Below are 23,044 nucleotides of genomic sequence, written 5' to 3' on the forward strand. Positions count from 1 at the left end.
GAAATGCACAGTGAGCAGCACATCAGGCCAGAAATGCAAAGACCACCTATTTCCATGGGGCAATTAGGCTATCTCCTTATTGTTTGGTTCTTGGTTTGCATTTTTTCTCATTTGTAGATGATAAAACTATAATAGTGACTGAGCTCAGTACTTTGAAATCTGTGTGTGTTGACATTAAAGGCTCTGAGAAGTCCTGCAGTAAATGAAAATGTTTCAAAGCTAAATTCATTTTAGTAAGAATCTTTTAAAAAAAAAATCTATGTTATGGAACACCTGTAATATGGAAGGGCACTAATAGTAAATGGAATACCTATCAGAGAAATCTTGGTTTAGAAGGTACCTGGAATAGAGAAGACATGTTTGTGGTCTTTAAGAAACTCAACATCTAATTTAGACCATGTAGTGACTTGGATCATTAAAATGATTCAACATTTAAAGTCATCATTAGCAGACCAGAACTAACTTTAATTTTTTACATAGCTAGACTTTTGTGTTTTGTAGCACATAACAAGAGCAAACTCAAAGCAAAATATCAGGAATTATTCACAAAATCAATTTTCAAGAAAAGTTTAAAGAGCAGTAGGCATTTAGTTTAATTTTATGTCTTTATAGTACATTGAAGAGTAATGTTCAGTTTAAATTTGAGACACTGTGAGAATCTCATCCTTCAAAGAAAAATTCAGATATATCAATTTGGCTTATGGAGGCTAGAAAATGTGGTTAATATTAATATATACACTACGGAAAAATCTTGGTTCTGCAAATTCTGGCCTTCAGCCCTCTGTCTCCCCCACTTACTTAGAATACTGCCAAGAAGCAAGCAAGCAAGGAGGCTGGGGAGTTGTAAGCCACTGAGAGCTTTAGAAATGCCATTGCAATTATTTTATTAATAGCTGCCTCTGTTCAAATTGTTTTGTGTAATTGGGCACGTAACAGGCATTGTGAATATAAATAATATGAACAGCTTTTCTCCACCATGGCCTCTTTACTGATGTCAAGCTAATTTGCTCAGTATTCTCTTCGTCAGTTTTCCCCACTACTATCTTTGGCCTTTTATACAGCAGAGCTTTATGTATAGAAACCCCCTTTCTGCTATAACCTTTAAACTTGTAACAACATTATGAAAGAGATGTTATTTTTATCTATAGTTTATCCTTGAGGAATGTGAGAATTAAAGAAGTTATTTGCTCAGCTCTCACAGCTAGTAAGTGGAATAAGTGGCACGTGAACCCGTTCTCTCTGATTCCACAGCCCAAGTTCTTAACCACCACGTTAGGCTCAGAAGTCTGTGTAGGTCAAGTACATGTGTTTCTTCCTCCTTCCATTCATTCTTTCCTTTTTTCTATCCATCAGCTTGTTTAATAAATGCATTTTGATGTTTTCGAAAGTGGAGATGTTTTTCTGTGGTCATAATCTTGAAAAGAATCAGCAACTAATAACGTAGCCTTTAGCCCCATGTGGCTGTTTGGCATTTGAAATGTGGCTAGTCTGAGTTGGGATATTGCTGTCAGTGTCAAATACACACGGGACCTTGAAGACTTGTTATAAAAAAAAAAAGTAAAATATCTCATAATTTTTTATTTATTATATGTTGACATAATATTTTGTGTATACTGAGATAAATCTGTTGTCAATATTAATTTCACCTGTCTTGATTTACTTTTATATGTGACTACAAGGGAATCGACAATTACATAGGTGGCTTGCATTTATGGATCACATTATATTTCTTTTGGACAGCACCGTCATAGATGGTTATCAAACTACTCTTACGAGCCCTAGTTCTTCAGTGATGCCTAAGAGGACTGGAGGAAAAGTGGTTAGAGACAGAAAGTAAAAGTAGTTATAGGTGATGGTAAGATGTAAGCCTGATGACACCTTAGATGACCAGCAGAGAGAGACTGATATTAATTGGCATTTAGTTAGTATAGTACTTACCATGTGCAAGTGCTTTGTCCAGCACTTGAAGTGGATTATCTTTCTTGATCCTTACGGCAACCCTGTGAAGTAAGCACTATCATTGGCCTATTATAGATGAGACAACTCGGGCTTAGAAAGGCTAAGTAACTTGCAGAAGATCCTACAGCTAGTAAATAAATACTGGTTTACTATGTAACAACATGGCATGCAAATACTAGTGAATGATGGAGCCTAGTGTCAAATCTGGGCATGAATCCAGAGCTTGTGCTTGTATCCACTCTTCATCACCACTTCCTCAAAAAGGAAAACATTACCTAGACCTGATCTGCAGCAGCCCTTCTGCTCATTAGTATCTACCAGGGGTACCCATTATTTTCCCTAGCAGTGAAAGGTACCATCTTTAAATTAGGGAATATAGTAAGAACCATTGATGTTCCAGGAATGAGCTCAAGTTATCAGGAAATGATAAAAATCAAACTGGATGTGCTTCGTTTACTAACTCAAGGTTGTCCTAATTAGAAAAGATATTTAACAGAAATTGTTTTTAGAAACTTGAAGCATACCAGATTCTTTTGTAACTGAGAAACGTGGGTATATTTCATAGCAAGTACAGATTTTGTAAATACAAATATTAGACATTTTTTTCTCTCAGTGTATCAGCATGTTTAAAAAATTGGTATAAACTTAGCCACAAACCTATGACCAGCTATTTAAAAATTTTTTGATGTTTTTTATAGGTTGGCACAAAAGTAATCACAGTTTTTGCTATTAAAAGTAATGGCAAAACCCACAGTTACTTTGACATCAACCTAATTGTTAATGTTCATGTGTAGACATAATTTCATAGTTGTAATTTTATATACTCCTTCATAATATGTGCATAATTTCTGTATTTTTTTAATTTTTTTGAGACAAGATCTTGAGATCCTCCTACCTCAGCCTCCTGAGTAGCTAGGAATACAGGCATGTGCTACCATGCCTAGCTAATTTTTTATTTTTTTGTAGAGACAGGTTATCACTAGGTTACGCAGGCTGGTCTCGAACTCTTGGGCTCAAGTGATCCTCCTGCCTCAGCCTCCCAAAGTGCTGGGATTATAGGTGTAAGCCACCAAGCCCAGCTAACTTGTAGTCTTAATAACTAATATTTGTAGTATCTTTACAATTGATATACTATAAATCCTCTTAATATTTTTAAAAAAACTAATTAATTAATTTTTTAAAGACAAGGTCTTGCTCTGTTGCCCAGGCCAGAGTGCAGTGGTGTGATTATAGCTCACTGCAACCTTGAATTCCTGGGGCTCAAACAATCCTTCCACCTCAGCCTCCTGAGTAGCTAAGACCATAGGTGTATGCCAGCATCCTGTGCCAAATTTTTTTATTTTTCGTAGTGACGGGTTTCATCATGTTGCCAGGCTGGTCTCGAACTCCTGGCCCCAAGTGATCTCTCCCACCCCCACCCCCTCCCCACCCCTGCCTTGGCCTTCCAAAATGCTGGGATTATAGGTGTGAGCCACTGTACCTGGCCTTTTTTTGTTGTTGTTATTATTGAAAGTATACACATTTTACATTTCTTGTTATCGCATAGAAGATGATAGTGAAAATGATTCGCATTAATAATTTTTTTGCTGTTGAATTTATTTTAGGATTAATTATGAGTGAGATTGATACAGTGAACATTTTTGTGATTCTTGAATCATACAGGTGCAATAGAATTTCTAATGTAGGTCATAAAGATAAATTCAGTGGTAACACAGCTTTACCCTCAGGTACGTGAGGGTCTTTGAGATCTTGCTTTCACACAATGTTTGATGACAGAGAAGTGGATTATCCCAGCAAATCCTTTTTTTTTTTTTTTTTGAGATGGAGTCTCACTGTGTTGTGCAGGCTGGAGTGCAATGGCGTGATCTCGGCTCACTGCAACCTCCGCTTCCCAGGTTCAAGCAATTCTCCTGCCTCAACCTCCTGAGTAGCTGGGATTACCGGCATGCGCCACTAGGCCCGGCTAACTTTTGTATTTTTTAGTAGAGATGGGGTTTCACTATATTGGCCAGGCTGGTCTCCAATTTCTGACATCAGGTGATCTGCCCTCCTCAGCCTGCCAAAGTGCTGGGATTACAGGTGTGAGCCACCATGCCCAGCCCAGCAAATACTTTCTTCTAACTCTTGCTTTTGTCTGTTTTTTACAGTTGCCTTCTTTATAATCTGACAAAAGAATTGTTGAATCCTAAATCGTACATGTGAAAGGTTGAATAATAACCGTTGCACTAGATTTACTTTTGCGATAAGTGTTCACTAATCTTTATGTCATTGAAGCAGACAAAGTGTATTGGATAGAAATATTTCTGTTATGAATATGGTGTGTACAGAATTGTTGAAAAATATAAAGAGGTAGCATCTAAATGAGAATGAAAAGATGTGGCGATATAGATGTAGGTGCAGATGAAGTAGAAACACATACTTCATTGACAAAAATAATTATAAATGATTATATCATTTTCAATTAATTTATGGTATTCATTGGCTTGCCTTATATCGATATCTTTTGTGTCTACCTATTTTTTTATTTACTTTTTCATGAGCTTTTTTCAAATACATGTTTGCTATATCCGCTGCTATATAACTTGTCATGTTTTGATGACAAATTATTGTCATCAAAGAGTGGTCGTGTAATGAGAAGCATGTAACCGCATTGAAAGCTGTTGTGCGAGGGGATGGTGAATAGGTTGTCTCTTCACATCCCATTGGCCAAAGTATATCACATGACCAAGCCAAGAATCACTGGGTTGAGGACTTCCACTCATCCCACATGATTCCCAGGCAAGTCACAGGGAACTAGATGGGATATCTTATAGGAAGGGAGCAAAGATTCGGGATCTATAATTCTGTCTTTTATTTATTTATTTATTTTTTTGAGACGGAGTCTCGCTTTGTCGCCCAGGCTGGAGTGCAGTGGCGCGATCTCGGCTCACTGCAAGCTCCGCCTCCCGGGTTCACACCATTCTCCTGCCTTAGCCTCCCGAGTAGCTGGGACTACAGGCGCCCGTGACCACGCCCGGCTAATCTTTTGTATTTTTGGTAGAGATGGGGTTTCACCGTGTTAGCCAGGATGGTCTCGATCTCCTGACCTCGTGATCCGCCCGCCTCGGCCTCCCAAAGTGCTGGGATTACAGGCGTGAGCCACCGTGCCTGGCTAATTCCGTCTTTTATTATACCACGATTGGTTATTTAACCATTCTCTTGTGTCTTGATACTCAGATTTTCCCCATTTTAACTTTTACGAAAAGCATCACTATAAACATTGATGAATAAATTACATTTATTTTACTTGGAGACTATTTCATTAGGGTTTAGTTTCCAAGGTAGGTTCTGTGGGTTAGAGGCATGAATTGCTTGTAGATCTTGTTACATATGGCCAGATTGCTCCCTGGAAAAACTGTCAGCTTATAGCACCATCGTCAATCTTTAAGTTTACAACTTTCCTCACATCCTGCTAGTGCTGGGTTTTGAAATTTTCATTTTGTTAATTTCATAATTGCTTACCATTTAATTTTTGTAATTACGAATGATGGTATTAAAAAAATTTAGAACTAATTATATTGTTATTGATCTATTACATTGAGTAAAACAAGAGACACTTATAATTTTCTTAGCTTGTTTGAAAGTCATTAAAAAATACAAAAAAAAAACAACTCATTTTCATCCTCCTTGTTTTCTTGGCCCTATATTTTTCTCAGTATACTACTTTTTTTCTGTTTTTTTTTTGTTTTTTGAGACTGAGTCTCACTCTGTCTCCCAGGCTGGAGTGCAGTGGCGTGATCTCGGCTCACTGCAAGCTCCGCCTCCCCAGCTCACGCCATTCTCCCGCCTCAGTCTCCGGAGTAGTTGGGACTACAGGCGCTCGCCACCACACCCCGCTAATTTTTTGTTTTTGTATTTTTAGTAGAGACGGGGTTTCAGCGTGTTAGCCAGGATCGTCTCGATTTCCTGACCTCGTGATCCGTCCGCCTGGGCCTCCCAAAGTGCTGGGATTACAGGTGTGAGCCACCACGCCCGGCCTTTTTTTTTTTTTCTTAAACCCGTGAACTTTTTATTGGCCTCCTGCTCCCCAAAGGGTACCCTGCTTCTGCTGGCTTAATGTCTCAGAACTTTAGTGTGTTGGTCTGAGACACCACTTTGCCACTCACTTTGCGGCAGGTGGTGGTCTTTTGAATGGTTTTCATAGAGTTGCTGCTGTCCATCACCAAGATTGAGGATTGAAGTCCTCACCATCTTCCAGCAGGCAGCGGTAGGTGGTGATCCTAGCCTCCAGCTTGACCTTGATGTTCAGCAGGGCACTCCCGGGCCTGGTGTCGCCCCTCTTCCTGGGTCTGGGCCAGCTCCGACGCCAGGTGCAGCAGGATCCCGTTGAGCTGCTCCATCTGCAGGGTGTAGCGGACCTCCACCTCCCTTGGGCTGTTCTCCAAGCTGGCCTTCAGATTTTTCATGGAGTCCAGGTCGATCCCCAAGGACTGGACTGTACGTCCCAGCTTCCGTGAGCGTCATCTCAGCAGCTCCAACCTCGGCGGACTGCGTGGTGACCACTGTGGTGCTCTCCTCATTCCGCTGAGACCAGCACTTGTCCAGCTCCTCTCGGTTCTTCCGAGCCAGCTCGTCATATTGGGCCCAGATGTCTGCCATGATCTTGGCGAGGTCCTGAGATTTGGGGGCATCTACCTCCATGGTCAACCCAGAGCTGGCAATCTGGGCTCGTAGGTCTTTTAGTTCATCTTCTTGGTTCTTCATGAAGAGGAGCTCCTCCTTGAGAGCCTCGATCTCTGTCTCCAGCTGCAGCCAAGTGACATTGGTGTCATCAGTGACCTTGCAGAGCCCATAATGCTGCTCTCCACAGACTGGCACGTGAGAGTCTGTCTCATACTTGACTCTAAAGTCATCAGCAGCAAGATGGGCATTGTCAATCTGCAGAACGATGCAGGCATTGTCCACAGTATTTGCTAAGATCCGAGCCCTCAGGTCCTCGATGATCTTGAAGTAATGGCCCCCAGTCTCTGACCTGGGGTCCCTTCTTCTCCAGGTGCTCCCAGATTTTGCTCTCTAGCCTCCAGTTCTCGATCTCCAGGCTCCTCAGTCTGTCCAGGTAGGAGGCCAGGCGGTCTTTCAGGCTTTGCATGGTCTCCTTCTCGTTCTGGATGCCTCCTATTCCTGCCAGACCCCCAGCCATCCCTGTGGCCAGGCCCTGGGACCCCAAGCCATCCCAGAAGCTGGTGGAGCAGGACATGGAGATCTGGAAACTAGAGCCCCTGGCACTTGCATAGACCCTGGCCATGCTGTTGACCAGCTGGGCGGCTGGACGGAGCCCAGGGACCAGTAATTGGTGGAGAAGTTGGAGCAAGTGGTGAAACTCATGCTGTCTGGGGAAGAGAGCGAGAGGACAGGACCCAGGCTTTGCCAACGACCTCAGTATACTACTACTTCAATACATATTTATTCTGACATTAAAATAAGACAGTGAAAAGTAAAAACAAAACATACTTGATACAAGGTTTTATAACTTTTATCTCAATCAAATCATAGTAATTATCACTACAGAATTGAACAAGTGGTCAAACCTGCTCAGATTGCTGAGTTTTGTTTCATATTTTAAAGTCTTAGGAGGGAATTTATTTATTGCCCTGTTGCCTAATATTGGATGGCTTTAATTCATGGTTTTCAGAATTGCCTATTGCCATATGGTTTACATACAAAATACCACCTGAAACATAAGAACTGGTCTTTCCTACAGCTTTCCCCCCACAAACTGTAAATGAAAGCTTTTTATTACTGACTGTATCCCCTCATTTGGTTTAACTTACAAGTGTCATGTTGCCTGCTGTTACACTTGTCTTTGGCATCTGCTCAGAAATAATGGTGTCTAGACAGACCCATAAATATCCTGGGTTATAGTTCCTCATTTAAGGCTCTGAGACTTCACATCAGGGGCAAGAAGACTTGCAGGGCAGATGCGAGAAATCTTCAGGCCACTCAATTCAGAGTCCATTGGCAGAATAGGCAGAGAATGTGTGTGTGTGTGTGTGTGTGTGTGTGTGTGTGTGTGTGTGTTAGGCTGGGTTGTAGAGATGGGTTTTGGAAATGATAGTTGGGTCTTGAAACTACTGTTGGAGTGCAAATGCCTCCTCCCTCATTTGGCGGAGAAATGTCAAAAATCCTCAGAACGGAAGAATCCATTCTCTTTATTTTGGGACACAGCCTGGTAAAACTTGTAAGAAATTGTTACAGCTCTGTGGGAAGCAAGTGCAAGTGTGGGAGAAGCAAGTTGATGTGTGAAGCAGACATCAGTGTGTGAACCAGAGTTTATTTGAACAGTAGTAGTTGCTGGTGGCAGAATGTTAAAAATGTGAGTATTAAGAGTATTAATGATGTGACTATTAAGACTTGGATTAGTGTTGAAGAAATGTGAACTTGAATAGATTTGCTATGAAAGTCTTTGGATTTTTTTTCCTGGAATGGATTTTATTTCAATTTCAGTTCATTTTATATGAGTCTCCCTGGAATTCATTGCAAATTTCTTTTGAAAGGTAAGGACCCGTTTGTTTATGAAGTTTTGATTTTTTAGGAGGTAAATATTTGAGGAAAAGTTGGTACTGAGGTTCAGAGTAAATGGGAATGAGGATGTTTTATATTAATATAGAAGTTAAGTAATTACAGAGTAAAAGCTTTAAAAAATTAGTGCAGTAAAATAGGGTGCTTGTTTATATTGAATTGTTAGATATCTTGGCTGAATTTATAAAAACTAGGTTACTACTGAACTCTTAAAGGTTATCATGCTCGTCGTAAATATTTTCGTAAACTGCTAATAGTTTTGACAACAAAAGGAGTGCTTATCTTTGGAATATATCCTCCTTCAATGAATTATTTATTTTGGAAGAGTTGAGGCTAAGGGTGTAAAACATATTATAGGGCCAGGCGTCATGGTGCATGCCTGCGATCCCAGCACTTTGGGAGGTCAATGTGGGTGGATTGCTTGAGCCCAGGAGTTCGAGACCGGTCTGGGCAACGTGGTGAAACCCCATCTCTACAAAAAATACAAAAAGTAGCCAGGCATGGTGGTGCACCCCTGTAGTCCCAGCTTCTTTGGAGACTGAGGTGGGAGGATTGCTTGAGCCTTGGAGGCAGAGGTTGCTGTAAGCTGAGATCCCACCACTGATGCACACCAGCCTGGGTGACCGAAGGAGACCCTGTCTCGAAAAAAAAAAAAGAAAAGAAAAGAAAAAAAGTATTATAGGTTTATAGAGCTTTTTGGTTACGGATTGATCACTTATGGGACCCTGCACTGTGTTGCCCCCAAAGAGTTAGTGTTACCATGTTCACTCCCTAATACTTTCTCCTTTCTCTTGCATTTTCCTTCCATTCCTGTTTTCTTCCCTCCTAGCCCGAATGTTGGCCTACCAGTGAAATCTGCTTCTGGCCTAAGCTGATGGGTAATTAACAGACAATATGTTGTAGTTGTTGACCTAAGAAGGCCTGTGACTATTAGTCTGTTTTAACATACCTGTATCTATAAGGTATCTGAAGTCAGCTCTGTTTTTCTTAAGTAGAGGTTTATCCATTACCAACAGTGAATGTTCAATGCAAGGAATAGCTTTTTAAAACATATGGCAAATTTGTGGTTCTTTAGAATCCATTGTCATATAGTGGTTAGTATTTTTTTTTTTTTTGAGACACGCTCTTTCGCCCAGGCTGGAGTGCAGTGGTGCCACTTCGGCTCACTGCAACCTTCACCTTCCAGGTTCAAGCAATTCTCATGCTTCAGCCTTCCAAGTAGTTGAGACTACAGGCATGTGCCACCATGCCCGGCTAATTTTTGTATTCTTAGTAGAGATGGGGTTTTGCCATGTTGGCCAGGCTGGTCTCAAACTCCTGGCGTCAAGTGATCTGCCCACCTCAGTCTCCCAAAGTGCTGGGACTACAGGCATGAGCCACCGTCCCCAGCACATGTTTGTTGATGTCCACAAGTTATTAGAGGTTGTTTATAAGGAGGATGGTAGCCAAAACTGTGTTAATTTCTCCCATGTCTCTGTAGAAGGAAAACCTATGCAGCACGCTCTATTTTGCTAGTGTACTCAGTTGTCAAATAGATAGCCAACTTCTGTGTGACCAATGGTCTTTTCTCCTTCACTCTGCTGCTTTGAAGACCTTCGTCTCTGAAACACATACTTTTGGTCAGGTATGTATGACCATGGGGATTAGGATCCATCTTCTTGACTATTTTTGGCAGAGAGACAGGGTCTCACACTGTCATGCCCAGGCTAGAGTATAGTGGTGTGATCATAGTTCACTGCAGCCTCGAACTCCTGGGCTTAAGTGATCCTCCCACCTCAGCTTTTTTAATTTTTAATTTTTTTTTTTGGTAGAGATGAAGATCTTGCTATATTCTCCAGGCTGGTCTCAAACTCCTGGCTTCAAGTAATTTTCCCACCTTGGCCTCCCAAAGTCTTAGAACTACAGGTGTGAGCCACCATACCCAGCCCCATCTTCTTGACTTACATAGGCTGTGGGTGTCATCAAGCTAAAGCCCATTTTTAAAAACAACCATACCTCAATTCTTTTTTTTTGAGATGGCGTCTTGCTCTGTCACCCAGGCTGGAGTGCAGTGGCACGATCTCAGCTCACTGCAGCCTCCACCTCCCAGATTTAAGTGATTCTTGTGCCTCAATCTCTTGAGTAGCTGGGATTATAGGCATATACCACCACACCTGGCTAATTTTTGTATTTTTAGTAGAGACGGGGTTTCACCATATTGGCCAAGCTGGTCTTGAATTCCTGACCTCCAATGATCCGCTCACCTCGGCCTCCCAAAGTGCTGGCATTAGAGGCGTGAGCCACCGCGCCCAGCCCCCATACCTCAGTTCTTAAAGTATCTCAAGAATATTAAAACCTATTACCCTACCACTCAAGTATATCCACTGTGTTTTTATATATTATTTCTAAACTTTCTATTAATTATATAACTGTAATCATGTCATATATTTAGAATAATAGTCACATAGAGCAATATATTGTGAGAATACTTTTTCTGCTTTTCTTCCCATTTATCTTTTTAGTCACACTTTTCTCTGTTGCCACATATTCTTAGTATACTTATAATGTTAATAGATGTATAGCTCATTGAGTAGTATGTTATAATTAACAATTTCCATTTGTTGACTATTTGGGTTATTTTCAGGTGTTTGTTTGACTACTATAAAATACCATTAACGTCTTTGTACATATAGTATCTTTTTTTCTTTCCAGTTATTCCTTTGGGTTGAATTCCCAGGAGTAGGTTTAATGCATGAAATAAAATAACATATATATTTTTATGTTCTTTGTTGCCAAAACTTCTCTTCCAAGGATTGCCTAGTTTACATACTGCCAGATTTTATAATTTGTAAGGCTGTATTTAGTCACTGTTTTGTTTTATAGATGAATATTAAATATTTATTAAGATATCGATGACTTAGAGTGTCTTATTGCATTATTGATCCTTGGTAGGTGCTCAGTAACTTTTGACTTTAGAGAGAAGTGACTTTAGAGAGAAGCTGTCGAGAGAAGTGCTTATCAGTGTTACTATTTTCAATATTGTAACCATTCTTCTTTCTGTGTATCTTACTGATGCTTAAATGTTCCTTACAGACTTTTGGTAAAAAAGCTATGAAGAGAAAAACATTTTAAAACCACCAGACTGCATTTGGCTGATAGTCTGCAAGTTCAGCTTACCTACTTTCCCCACCACCTTATAGATTTTTCTCCTTCATTGTGTTTGACTAGGCATGTGTTCCTCAGCATGCATTTCTGCCTTAGTCTGAGATCCAGTCCATGTTTTAGCCACATGACCGCTCAGAATCTTGGAAGTAAGAGGAAACACTGTTATGTCAATAGAAGTTTTTGGTTAATAGAAAGGAATGCTAAAAAGGAAATTGTTAAAAAATATATAATTAATTTTTAGAGAAGACTCTGAAATGGCAGTGGAATTATTGATGCATGCTTCAAGCCTATCCTCCTTTCATTATAATGGTTAGGGTGATTAAATCCCTTTATTCAGAATTTTTGAATTCTGAAGTGATTTCCCCAGATACTAGGCCTTTTGGGTTAAGAATGAGCTGAGTCCCCTTGAGAATTAGGGCTTCGCAGTATAAATTTCTGAGTTGGCATTGGTCACTCCTGATCGAATGCATAAGATCAAGTTCTGGAACAGGGAGAGCAAAAGTATAGACCCAATATATTCTGTAGAAACCTCTGCCTGCACGCAGACAGAAACCTACAAATGTCCTTTACCATCTGGTCTAATGCGTATGTCTTGACCGGAGCTTTCCTCTGCTGAAGGCGGGGGCTTTCTTGCCAAGGCTCTGAGATCTGCACCTTCTCGCCTTATCACCTGCTCTCTCTTTTTTTTTTTTTTTTTTTTGGAGACGGAGTTTTGCTCTTGTTGCCCAGGCTGGAGTGCAATGACGTGATCTTGGCTCATCACAACCTCTGTCTCCTGGGTTCAAGTGATTCTCCTGACTCAGCCTACCCAGTAGCTGGGATTACAGGCATGTGCCACCATGCCCAGCTAATTTTATATTTTTAGTAGAGACAGGGTTTCTCAATGTTGGTCAGGCTGGTCTCAAACTACCAACCTCAGGTGATCCGCCCGTGTTGGCCTCCCAAAGTGCTGGGATTACAGGCATGAGCCACTGCGCACGGCCCACCTGCTCTCTTTACCACTTAATGACTTTCTTTCCTCTCTTCTGGTTTTCTATTTTTTCCTCTTTTCTGTCTCATTACTTCTTCCCCACATCTCAAACCTAAACTAAACCTGGATTTTTCAAACACTTTGATAATCAGAATGCCTCTTCTTCTCTGCTGTGTTTGGGCCAGTCAGTACTTGGATATAATCTTGGGTTCCTTTCATTGCTGTGGTTGTGGTGATCTAAGAACCGTTGGTTTTTTTTTTTTTTTTCTACCAGAGCTCTCTCTCTTTTTCTATTTTTTTTTTTTCTTTTAATTGTCTGGGGACCTTGAGTCCTTACTTAACAGATTCTAAGGGTAGTCAGTCTCCTTGGAGTGTATATTTTATTGGCAATTGAATATATTCAAATGGCATTTTTCCTTTAATTCCTATCTGACCTTTAGAAAATCAAATACTGACTTTTGGAATGATATTTGAATTACTGTTGGTATGTGTATACTCTGACTCCAAATTAATGTTAGTCACTTTATTGTCTAAAAACGCTACCCAGGCACCATTAGAAGTGACTCTAGCTTGGCCGGGCGTGGCGGCTCACGCCTGTAATCCCAGCTCTTTGGGAGGTGGAAGCAGGAGGATCACCTGAAGTCAGGAGTTCGAGACCAGCCTGGCCAACTTGGTGAAAACCCGTGTCTACTAAAAATACAAAAATTAGCTGGGCGTGGTGGTGTGTGCCTGTAATCCCAGCTACCCAGGAGGCTGAGGCAGGAGAATCGCTGGAACCCAGGAGACAGGGGCTGCAGCGAGCCGAGATCATGCCACTGCACTCTAGCCTGGGCGACAGCGCAAGCCTCCGTCTTAAAAAAAAAAAAAAAAAAAGTTGACTCTAGCTTGTTCCTTGAGAGTCCCTTAGGCCATGTAAGATGAAACTACTCTGGGCAGATGTGTAACGGGCCAAGTCCATTTTGAATTTTTGCACCTTCTCCTACCATCCCCCATCCTCACCCATGTGGTCTAGTGGAAAGTGCACGCCTGTGGAATTTCAGAAACCTGAGTCCCAAGTCACTAATTAGCTATTTTGGTTTTAGGCAAGTTACTTAGCCACCCATGACTCAGTTTCTTTGTCTTTGTTGACTTAGTTGATCTAGTAGAATGTGATTCCTAAGGTTCCCAGCTGAACACCTCTGTACAGATTCATGAATTCTAGAAAACTTTCTGTTTTAACTCTGTGGTTGAATTTGCGGTCAGAGTGAAAGAGGAAACTTCTGTGCTGTTTACTCTTCAGAAGAAACTAGTTGCCAGGTTTGTTTTTGTCTAGGAAAGATTCAAGTAGCAAATTTAAATAGTAAATTTAAACTTTTGTTTTGCAGTGATAATTCATGTTATTTGAATGATCTTAGCATTCGCAGCTGACCCTTCCCATGAGAAATGGGACTATAATGTATGCAGTATACTTGTTTTTACATTTGTTTACATTACAATTAATTTTGTTTGGATATATTTTCAGAGGTTCACCAGGATTGTTGGGATCATTTTAGAAAAGTGTCCTGTCAGAGGTTGGAAGTGGTTGGGGTAAGAGGTTTAGTAGAATTTAGCCGAAGTTTTGCTCCACCGTGGAAAAAGATACATATTCTGTTGTACCTCCACTGCCCTCTGCAAAACATTGCCTTCTGTCACAGTGCTGGCACCGACTTCTGAATCTTCGCAGAGATTTAGTGCTGATTCTGTGTAGTTCTTTAAAGTGTTTGTGGGACTGCTATATGTTACGTATATACCTCCTTGGCCTCTCCTGAGCTGTATTTTGCTTCCTTTTTGGAATTGCAACATGATCTCCAGGGTTTTAGGTTTCCTGACACGCTCCACGGCAGATTCCTTTATAGTGTACACTTACTACATTAATTTGTTTTGAAAGTTTCATAACTTATTTTGAAATAATTTGAGACATTTGGGGTGTTTCAAATTCTGGGCTGGAAATCTCTAGAGAACAGGATGTGATAGACAAGAGAGAAAAGAGAAGATTGGGAGGTGGGTGAAGGATTTTGAAATGGGAAGCCATAGCTGATATGTTAGAGGTTGCTGGAGAGGAGCATAGTCTGAAAAAATAAATTTCACAGGAGATATGTTGTCTTTCCATTGATCCTATTATATTTTGAATCCTTCTCCACCTGCCCTCCCCCCTTTTCTTAAGAGATAGGTTCTCTCTTTGTTGTCCGGGCTGGAATGCAGTGGCACAATCATAGCCCACTGCAGCCTTGACCTCCTGGGCTCAAGGGATCCTCTTGCCTTAGCCTTTCAAGGAGCTGGGACTACAGGTGCGCAGCATCCTGCCTAGTTAATTTTTACATTTTTGTTAGAGACAGAGTCTTGTTTTTTTGCCCAGGCTGGTCTTCAACTCCTGGACTCAAGCAATCCTACTGTCTCAGCCTCCCAAGTAGCTGGGATTACAGGCATGAGCCACCACGCCCAGCCCTCTTCACTTTTACTGCCTTGATACATGCATACTGTTTCCTCTTCTAGGCCCACTTCATATAGAAGTAGTTTCAAAAACTTGTAAATCAGCTTGCAATGAGGAATTGATTTTCTTATAGAACGATGTGAAAATTGGTGCTTTAGTTCTCAGCTGTCTGGCAAAAGCCTTCTTGCCTCTTATGTAGCATACTATAAAGTCTAGTCAGCCGGACATGGTGGCTCACGCCTGTAATCCCAGCACTTTGGGAGGCCAAGGCAGGTATATCACCCAAGGTGAGGAGTTTGAGACCAGCCTGGCCAACATGGTGAAACCCCGTCTCTACTAAAAATACAAAAATTAGCCAGGCGTGTTGGTGCATGCCTATAATCCCAGCTACTTGGGAGGCTGAGGCAGGAGAATCACTTGAACCCAGGAGGCAGAGGTTGCAGTGAGCCGTGATTGCACCACTGCACTCCAGCCTGGGTGACAGAGCAAGACTCCATCTCAAAAAAAAAAAAAAAAAAAAAAAATCTGGTTACTCTCAAATACTATTTCAGTGCAAAAAGAGATTCCCAGCCCTAGTGTTCAGTGACAGGAACTCAAGGATCCTGGTCAGCCACAGCAGGAGGAGGAAGAGAGACTCCAGGCTTTGTGGCGGTGGCCAGTACTCCTGGGGCCAGCAGCCCGGATACCCCCAGAAGTGGGGTCACTGAAACTATACTCAGGGCCCCTAGTTGTCAAATCTGTGGTTGCTTAACAAGGGGGTATGTTCTGAGAATTGACTCATTAGGCAATTTAGTCGTTGAGCAAACATTATAGAATATATTTACACAAACCTAGATGGTAGAGCCTACTACACACCTAGGCTAGATGCTGTAGCCTATTGCTCCTAGGCTACAGACCTGTATAGCATGTTACTGTACTGAATACTGTAGACAGTTGTAACATAATGGTAAGTATCTGTGTATTGAAACATAGAAAGAGCACAGGAAAAATATGGTATTATAATCTTCTGGGGCCACTGTCGTGTATGTGGTCTGTCATTAATTGAGATGTTGTCATGCAGTGCATGACAGATTGCTCTGGGTCCATTCTTGGTTAGGAAGGACTTCCAATAAGAGGTATATAAGAAAAATGGGATGATATGGGGCTATGCGGGGAAGTGGATGTGTTTCTGTGAGAGACTGTGTTGACCTCGGGATGCCAGGTTCAAGGGCACTGCCTCTGTAAAGATGGATCTGGCCTGTCCTTGTAGATCCTATATTGTGACAATGTAAGGATTGTCCAAGGATGAATAGCACATCAATCTCCCATAACCTTAGGTGCCTCACTAAATGTGATTGAGTCTTGGGAGTGAGAATAATTTTCATTATTTTGGTCTGTAGTCAGCTTCTCATCACCACTGCAATTTCAAAAGATCTCGGCTTCTGAATAGGCCGAGTGACTGCCTTCTTTCTCCTCAGTCTTATCTTGCCAGCATTTTAAATGTAATTGATATCACCTGCAATTTTATGCCGTCTTAAACAAGGAGTTGCCCACATTAAGTCATTTAAAACACCATGGCATTTATTTTCACAATTGGTTGTCTTTTGTTTATAAGTAAAGCTTTTACTGCTTGCGGTCTTTGTTTTTGCCTTCTGGTGGTCTTCATTTTCACTTTTCTTGTCCTTTATTTACAATGGCCTTGAATTGGTTAACTGCACTTCTCAGCAACCTCCTCCACTTACCACCATTTGGTGTAGGCTCAATGAATGTTAACTGTTTTTTACGCTGGTTTAAACTGAATATAATTAGGACAGCAAATTTGTTTCAGAACCTGATAGAAAAGATGTATTGCATATATATTTAGTGGTTACGTTCTGCGGGCTTGGATGTTTGTATCCTGCTTGTTCCTTTTCTGAACACCGATAGTTATTTGAGTTGAATTAGCTGTTTGTTGACTGGCCATTTTGCAAGTTACTGTTTTTGAAAACGAGATATTAGTTTAATCGAAGCTTACTTTGGTAGTGATTGTACCAACTTCCAAACTTGCCGAAGGTTTCCATATTCCATTGAAGCTACTTTTGATCCTTAAGATGCTACATTACTGGTATGAAATCTCTCATAGTTGTGGGGAAAAGATGATATAAGAAGCTTCAAGCCGGACATAGTGGTTCACACCTGTAATCTCAGCACTTTGGGAGGCTGAGGCGGGCAGATCACTTGAGGCCAGGAGTTCAAGACCAGCCTGGCCAACATGGCGAAACTCTGTCTCTACTAAAAATACAAAAATTAGCCGAGTATGATGGTGCACACCTCTAATTCCAGCTACTAGGGAGGCTGAGACAGGAGAACTGCTTGAACCTGGGAAGCGGAGGTTGCAGTGAGCCGAGATCGTGCCACTGCCCTCCAGCCTGGGCAACAGAGTGAGACTCCATCTCAAAAAAAAAAAAAACAAAAACAAAAGCTTCAGATTTATATTTTGTTGCAGATTAAGTAAAAAAAAAAATCTTATGAAACATGGTTTTAGGTACCTTCTGACAAACAACTGGGGGACGTGCTGCATCAGTTCTGCCCATACTTTTCCTAACTGCGTATTTGCCTACCTTTAGTCATTTTTCTTATTGAACTCTTCTAGTTCTTTCGTTCGTGTGTGTGTGTGTTTTGAGTTGGAGCTTCGCTCTTGTTGCCCAAGCTGGAGTGCAGTGGCACTATCTCGGCTCACTGCAACCTCCGCCTCCCGGGTTCAGGCGGTTCTCTTGTCTCAGCCTCCTGAGTAGCTGGAATTACAGGCGCACACCACCACGCCCACCTAATTTTTTGTATTTTTTAGTAGAAATGGGGTTTCACCATGTTAGCCAGGCTGGTTTCAAACTCCTGACCTCAGGTGATCCACCTATTTTGGTCTCCCGAAGTGCTGGGATTACAGGCGTGAGCCACCACGCCCGGCTGTTCTTTCTTGTTTCTGTTTGTTTATACTGTCATATTTAGTATTTATACGTCTTTTTCTCTCAAAGAAGGGATCTGCCGTTTTAATTGGATGTAATATTATATCAGAAGGCTCTTTTCTATACCTTAGCTAGAGCGGGTAGCTGAGAAGTCCTTTTTGCCATTAACTAAGGGGCTGTCAAGTACTTTATGAAAACAACATACTCGTGTATGCATTTATAGGAGAAATATTTTTATAAAGCGATTAACATGCCATGTGGGCCATGGATCTCTCACTGTTCATGTGTTTTCAAGAAAACGTGTTTTTGTTTTTTAAATTGCATTGAGCTTCCTTTAAAGAAACTGTTATTTCTCCAAAGATAAATTTCATTTTCTACTTAGGAAAACAGATGACTCTTTTTCCCTCAAATGCCTTCTGTGAAATGACATGTGGAGCTGTTAGGCATTGTGAATCTGTTTTATTTACCCCAGTGATACAGAAAGAAGGAAGGCAATTTTAGCTTCTTTAAAGAGACACTGGCCTGGGGTAAATAACAATTTAGTCCAGGTGGGTAGAAAAGAATGCTTATGACATTCTTTTCATCAGCTCCATGTGTAACCTCCAAGCAGGAGGTCAGGCAGTAAAACATTTGAGTGAACTGGTGAAATGTTTTGTATTTATTTACAAGGCACTTAATCACAAGACTGATCCCAATAAACTCAACAAGTCAGAGTGATGGAGGAAAGTATATGGGGCATGCAGAACAGTAAAAGCAGGGACTGGAGGGGGCCTGTAGATTGCATTTAGCCTGCTCCTCTCTTCCCACCGTGGAGAGATGGCCATCAGTGCAGTGGCCATGGGTGAGTTTGATGAGGAATGTAATGAGGCCCTTTCTGTTCCCACCTGCTGCTGAACTACTTGACATTTTCTTTTAGATTCCAGGCATCCTGAAGTATTTAAATTCTGTTTTGCTGAAAATTCTTCTTTTTGTGTAACTTTCTTGAATCAAAACTTCTGTTCCACCATTCTTAGTGTTGTATCTGTTATGCTGGAGTTGACGACTTGATTCCATTGCTTACCACAGTCTAATTTAAAACAAAAGCATTCTAAAACCTTCTCAGTTTTGTCATTTTTATTGTTACTATATATTTATTGGTTTAGATGTAGTTTGTAGAGAATCAAAAGAAAGAAAAGAGGACAGTTTCTTTGGATAAGATGTTCATAACCTTTTCTCCTCAAGAAAGCCTGCCACATAGTAAGCTCTGGGGTCAGTAGTCATTGCCGGCTTAGTTGTAGTTCATTTTCTCATTGCATCTCTACCAAATGAGGGGCAGACAGACTGATTCATACCTGACTGTTCTGCATATATATATATATATATATATATATATTTTTTTTTTTTTTTTTTTCTGAGACAGGGTTTTGCTCTGTCACTCAGGCTGGAGTGCAGTGGCACGATCATAGCTTACTGCAGCCTTGAACCCCGTGGGCTCAAGGGATCCTCCCACCTCACCCTCCCAAGTAGCTGGTACTATAGGCGCTAGCCACCATGCCCAGCTAATTTTTTATTTTTTGTAGAGACAGAACTTTCTTTGTTGCCCAGGTGGTTTTGAACTCCTGCGCCAAAGCCATCTGCCCCCCTTGGCCTCCCAAAGTGCTAGGATGACAAGCGTGAGCCACGGCACCCAGCCTGCTTGCTTATATTTTGAATAAAAGATTTCATGGGGTGGGAGGGTTAAAACTCTTTGTGAATATTAATAATCCAGATTAATTTGAAAGAACTTTCATGTAATATGCTACTCAAAAAACAGTATATGCAAATGATTATCTATCACCTAGCAGAAGGCTAGGCAGGATTGGTTTAACAAATAAATAAGAATAATTTGGTGTTAGCCTGCTGTACAAATAAGAGTGCTTTAGTATCTGAAACCGTCCCTGGAATGTATCAATGTATATTAGGAAGTTACTTCAGTATATTATGGACCAGCAAGCATTATTGAGAACTCACTGTGTTGCAAGTATGGGGCAGGAACTCTGAAAATAAATAAGGTGCTTCTAGTTGGAGATAAGGGTGGGGGAACAGACTCAATCAGATCATTTTTGGAGTGGTGAGGGCTTTGATAGAGGAATGCAATGCTGTATAAAGGTGCTTCCCTCTTGATTCTTGAGTTTAGTTTTGTTTTGTTTTTTGAGACAGAGTCTTGCTCTGTCACCCAGGCTGGAGTGCAGTGGCATGATCTCAGCTCACTGCAACCTCCATCTCCCAGGTTCAAGCAATTCTCCTGCCTCAGCCTCCCAAGTAGCTGAGATTACAGGTGCCCACCACCATGCCTGGCTGATTTTGTATTTTTAGTGGAGGTGGGGTTTCACCATGTTGGCCAGGCTGGTCTTGAACTCCTGACCTCAGGTGATCTGCTTGCCTTGGACTCCCAAAGTGCTAGGATTTACAGGCATGAGCTACTGTGCCTGGCCTGTTTCGTTTTGTTCTTTTTAATTAAAGGCAATGATCAAATTATCTAGGAAATTAGTTTAAAGCCAACATACCTAAAATATAAAACAGAACACAAGGCAGATATTCTTAGGACATTTTCCTCAAACTAACATTTATTTATCTTGCTGCCTGAACGTAAAGACTTTTTTTTGGGTAGAGTAGTTACTTAATTTTACCTCTTTTTTTGTTTCAGTTTAGCTGAATATAACTTTATCTAAAATAAAGTGAATAGCTGTTGTATTTAGAAGTAGCACAAATAATAGGGTAACTGTACCCCTTCCTTGTTCTGTCCCACTTGCACCCAGCCAACCCATCTGCCTAGTGGGATTTTAGATGGTTTCAGTCCTTGGGCTCAAGAGAACCCAGAGGAAGTTCATTTTTGAAGTCTCATCCTCTCTGTATGAATAAATTCCTTGGTCATTATCTACTGTTTTTCGTTCTTTGTGAAATAGATCATCTACCACAGTGGATAATAGAGGATAATACTCTTCAAGACAAAAGCCTATATTTGGAATATTTTATGTAATGTAACATTTAATATGCTTAATGACCTTAATGAAATGAAGATGTGAAATAAAGTATTGTCATTCTGGGGATATCATTTGTCAGATTCTAAAAGGGCTGTTTCTGAATCTGGTTAGGGAGTTTCTTTTATTAGTAGTGGTGAATAGAGAGTAGTGGTTTGGATATATTGGTGTCGTATTTTAGTTGGGTAGAAATATCTCTGACATTTTTACATGATGTGTTTTTCCTTCCTCTCCAAAACAATAATTTTATCCTCGGGAAGAGAAATCCATCCCATCCATGATGGATTTTCGGATACAGTACCCCGTTCAATCTTTTGGCAAACGTTTATTGTTTACCATGTGCTAGGTGAAATAAATATGGTAGCTGAGGGGTTATGAAAAGATACCAACACATTGTTCCTTCTGGGGAGGATTTTATAAGTTTTTTATATTTTAAGTACCTTCTTTAGAGGTCTTTATATTATAAGCTTTCTATATTTTATTTTATCTTTAGAGATCGAGTCTCTGTCACCCAGGCTGGAGTGCAGTGGCACGATCTTGGCTCACTGCAACCCGCGCCTCCCAGGCTCAAGTGATCCTCCCACCTTAGCCTCTAGAGTAGCTGGGATTACAGGCACGTGCCACCACTCCTGGATAATTTTTGTATTTTTTATAGAGACACAGTTTCGGTATGTTGGCCAGGCTGGTCTCAAACTCCTGAGCTCAAGCAATCCGCCTGCCTCGGATCACGGATATAAAGCTTTCTGTAGTCTAGAGGGACTAGGGAAGGGTCCCTTTCCCTCCCTACTCCTCCTGCCTCCAGTTATATTTTTCTTTCCATGTCATCTCAGAAGAAAGGTAAGTTTCACTTTGCTGATGTGTTCCTGCATATTTTCATTTATGGCCTCTGGCTAGTGCTATGATTAGATTTTTCGGTATTTCTTACTTTAGGTTTTTTCTTTCTTTTTTTTTTTTTTTAAATATTATGCTCATTAAATTTGGTGAGTTGACCTAGCAGTACCATCTCAAGCTCCTTTAGATTCAGTGTGCACTTTGTCTTGAGTTAATCTTAACCTTCGTGGTTAGTGTGCCAAGGAGACATACTTGAAGGCTTTTCCCTTCTCCATTTAGGATCCTTAAGTTTTGATGCAGTAATTATTTCAGAAAGGAAGACATATCATGCAGTTTGTCATACATACATAAAGTTTATTTATGGGGAAATTTTATAGTACACTGACCATGCCTTCACAGAAATGGAGGTGACCGTGTCCTTGAGGCAGAAGGAGGTAGCTGTGCAGGGCTGGCGATTGCCCTGTGAAAGATGTGGACACGACATTGTAAAGGCTTAGAGGTAGGACCGATTACATTTAACTGGATGGCAGGTGACAGCCTTAGGAGAGGAGGAGATAGCTGGGCCTGGAAGGATGGATAGGACATATTTGCGGGAAGATGAGAAAGAATTTCTCCAGGAGGAAAGAGGGAACATGAACTGTGAGAGAGGAGAGCAGGTGCCTTAAAGTTCAAGGCATATTCCAGAAGCCAGGAGGAGTATGCCTGGTGCGTAGCGTAGGTGGAGTGGGGTGGGGTGGGGAACAGGAATTGCTATCAAGTGGGGATATGATAGTAGCAAAGGAATGTGTGTGCCTTTTCTGTTTGTAAAGATTAGAATTTCCCTAGGTGGAACACTTAGCACCTGCCTGCCTCTCTGAGTTTTTTTTTAATATCAAAATTAATCCAGTGTTTTCAAACAAACACTGCCTTTCTATTTCCTTTGAATCTATTCCCAAGGAAAATAAATATTTACAGTCCTGGTAGTACTATGTATTGCCGCGGTAAGCTTTTAGTAGTAGGTAACTTCAAACAAACTTTACCAGCCACATTTTGTGTTTGTTTTGCTCTGGTGCTAATCTGGCAAGAATGATGTCCAGCAGGAAAGTCAACATATCTTAATAAACTGTCCACTTTTATAGGAATGCTAGCTTTCTGGCAGATGTCATATCAGCCCAGCATACATTGCACAGTGATGACTTTTTAAAATATATTTCAGTGGGGACAGCAATGTCTC

The 23,044-nt window shown here is 41.0% G+C and overlaps 2 protein-coding genes across 5 annotated transcripts in view; one reads left to right on the forward strand and one right to left on the reverse strand.

Moving 5' to 3' along the window:
- Positions 1 to 23,044, forward strand: part of PTPN14 (protein tyrosine phosphatase non-receptor type 14) — a 206,031-nt gene that overhangs the window by 12,974 nt on the left and 170,013 nt on the right. Inside the window, exon 1 of one of the 4 annotated variants that reach the window (XM_063672224.1) lies at positions 8,000 to 8,311. The exons of 2 other annotated variants lie outside the window; for them this stretch is intronic. The gene's annotated coding sequence lies outside the window, so the exon portion shown is untranslated. Of the gene's footprint in view, positions 1 to 7,999; positions 8,312 to 8,470; positions 8,493 to 23,044 lie in introns of those variants that run through there. One more of the 4 variants, XM_063672225.1, reaches the window with a different exon arrangement.
- Positions 6,244 to 22,315, reverse strand: LOC129035096 (keratin, type I cytoskeletal 18-like). The gene is given in 3 exon segments (XM_054485228.1): positions 6,244 to 6,957; positions 6,959 to 7,388; positions 22,218 to 22,315. Coding segments are annotated over 3 exon segments (1,242 nt in total).

Source organism: Pongo pygmaeus, chromosome 1, assembly GCF_028885625.2.
Source record: "Pongo pygmaeus isolate AG05252 chromosome 1, NHGRI_mPonPyg2-v2.0_pri, whole genome shotgun sequence".
Taxonomy (NCBI): domain Eukaryota; kingdom Metazoa; phylum Chordata; class Mammalia; order Primates; family Hominidae; genus Pongo; species Pongo pygmaeus.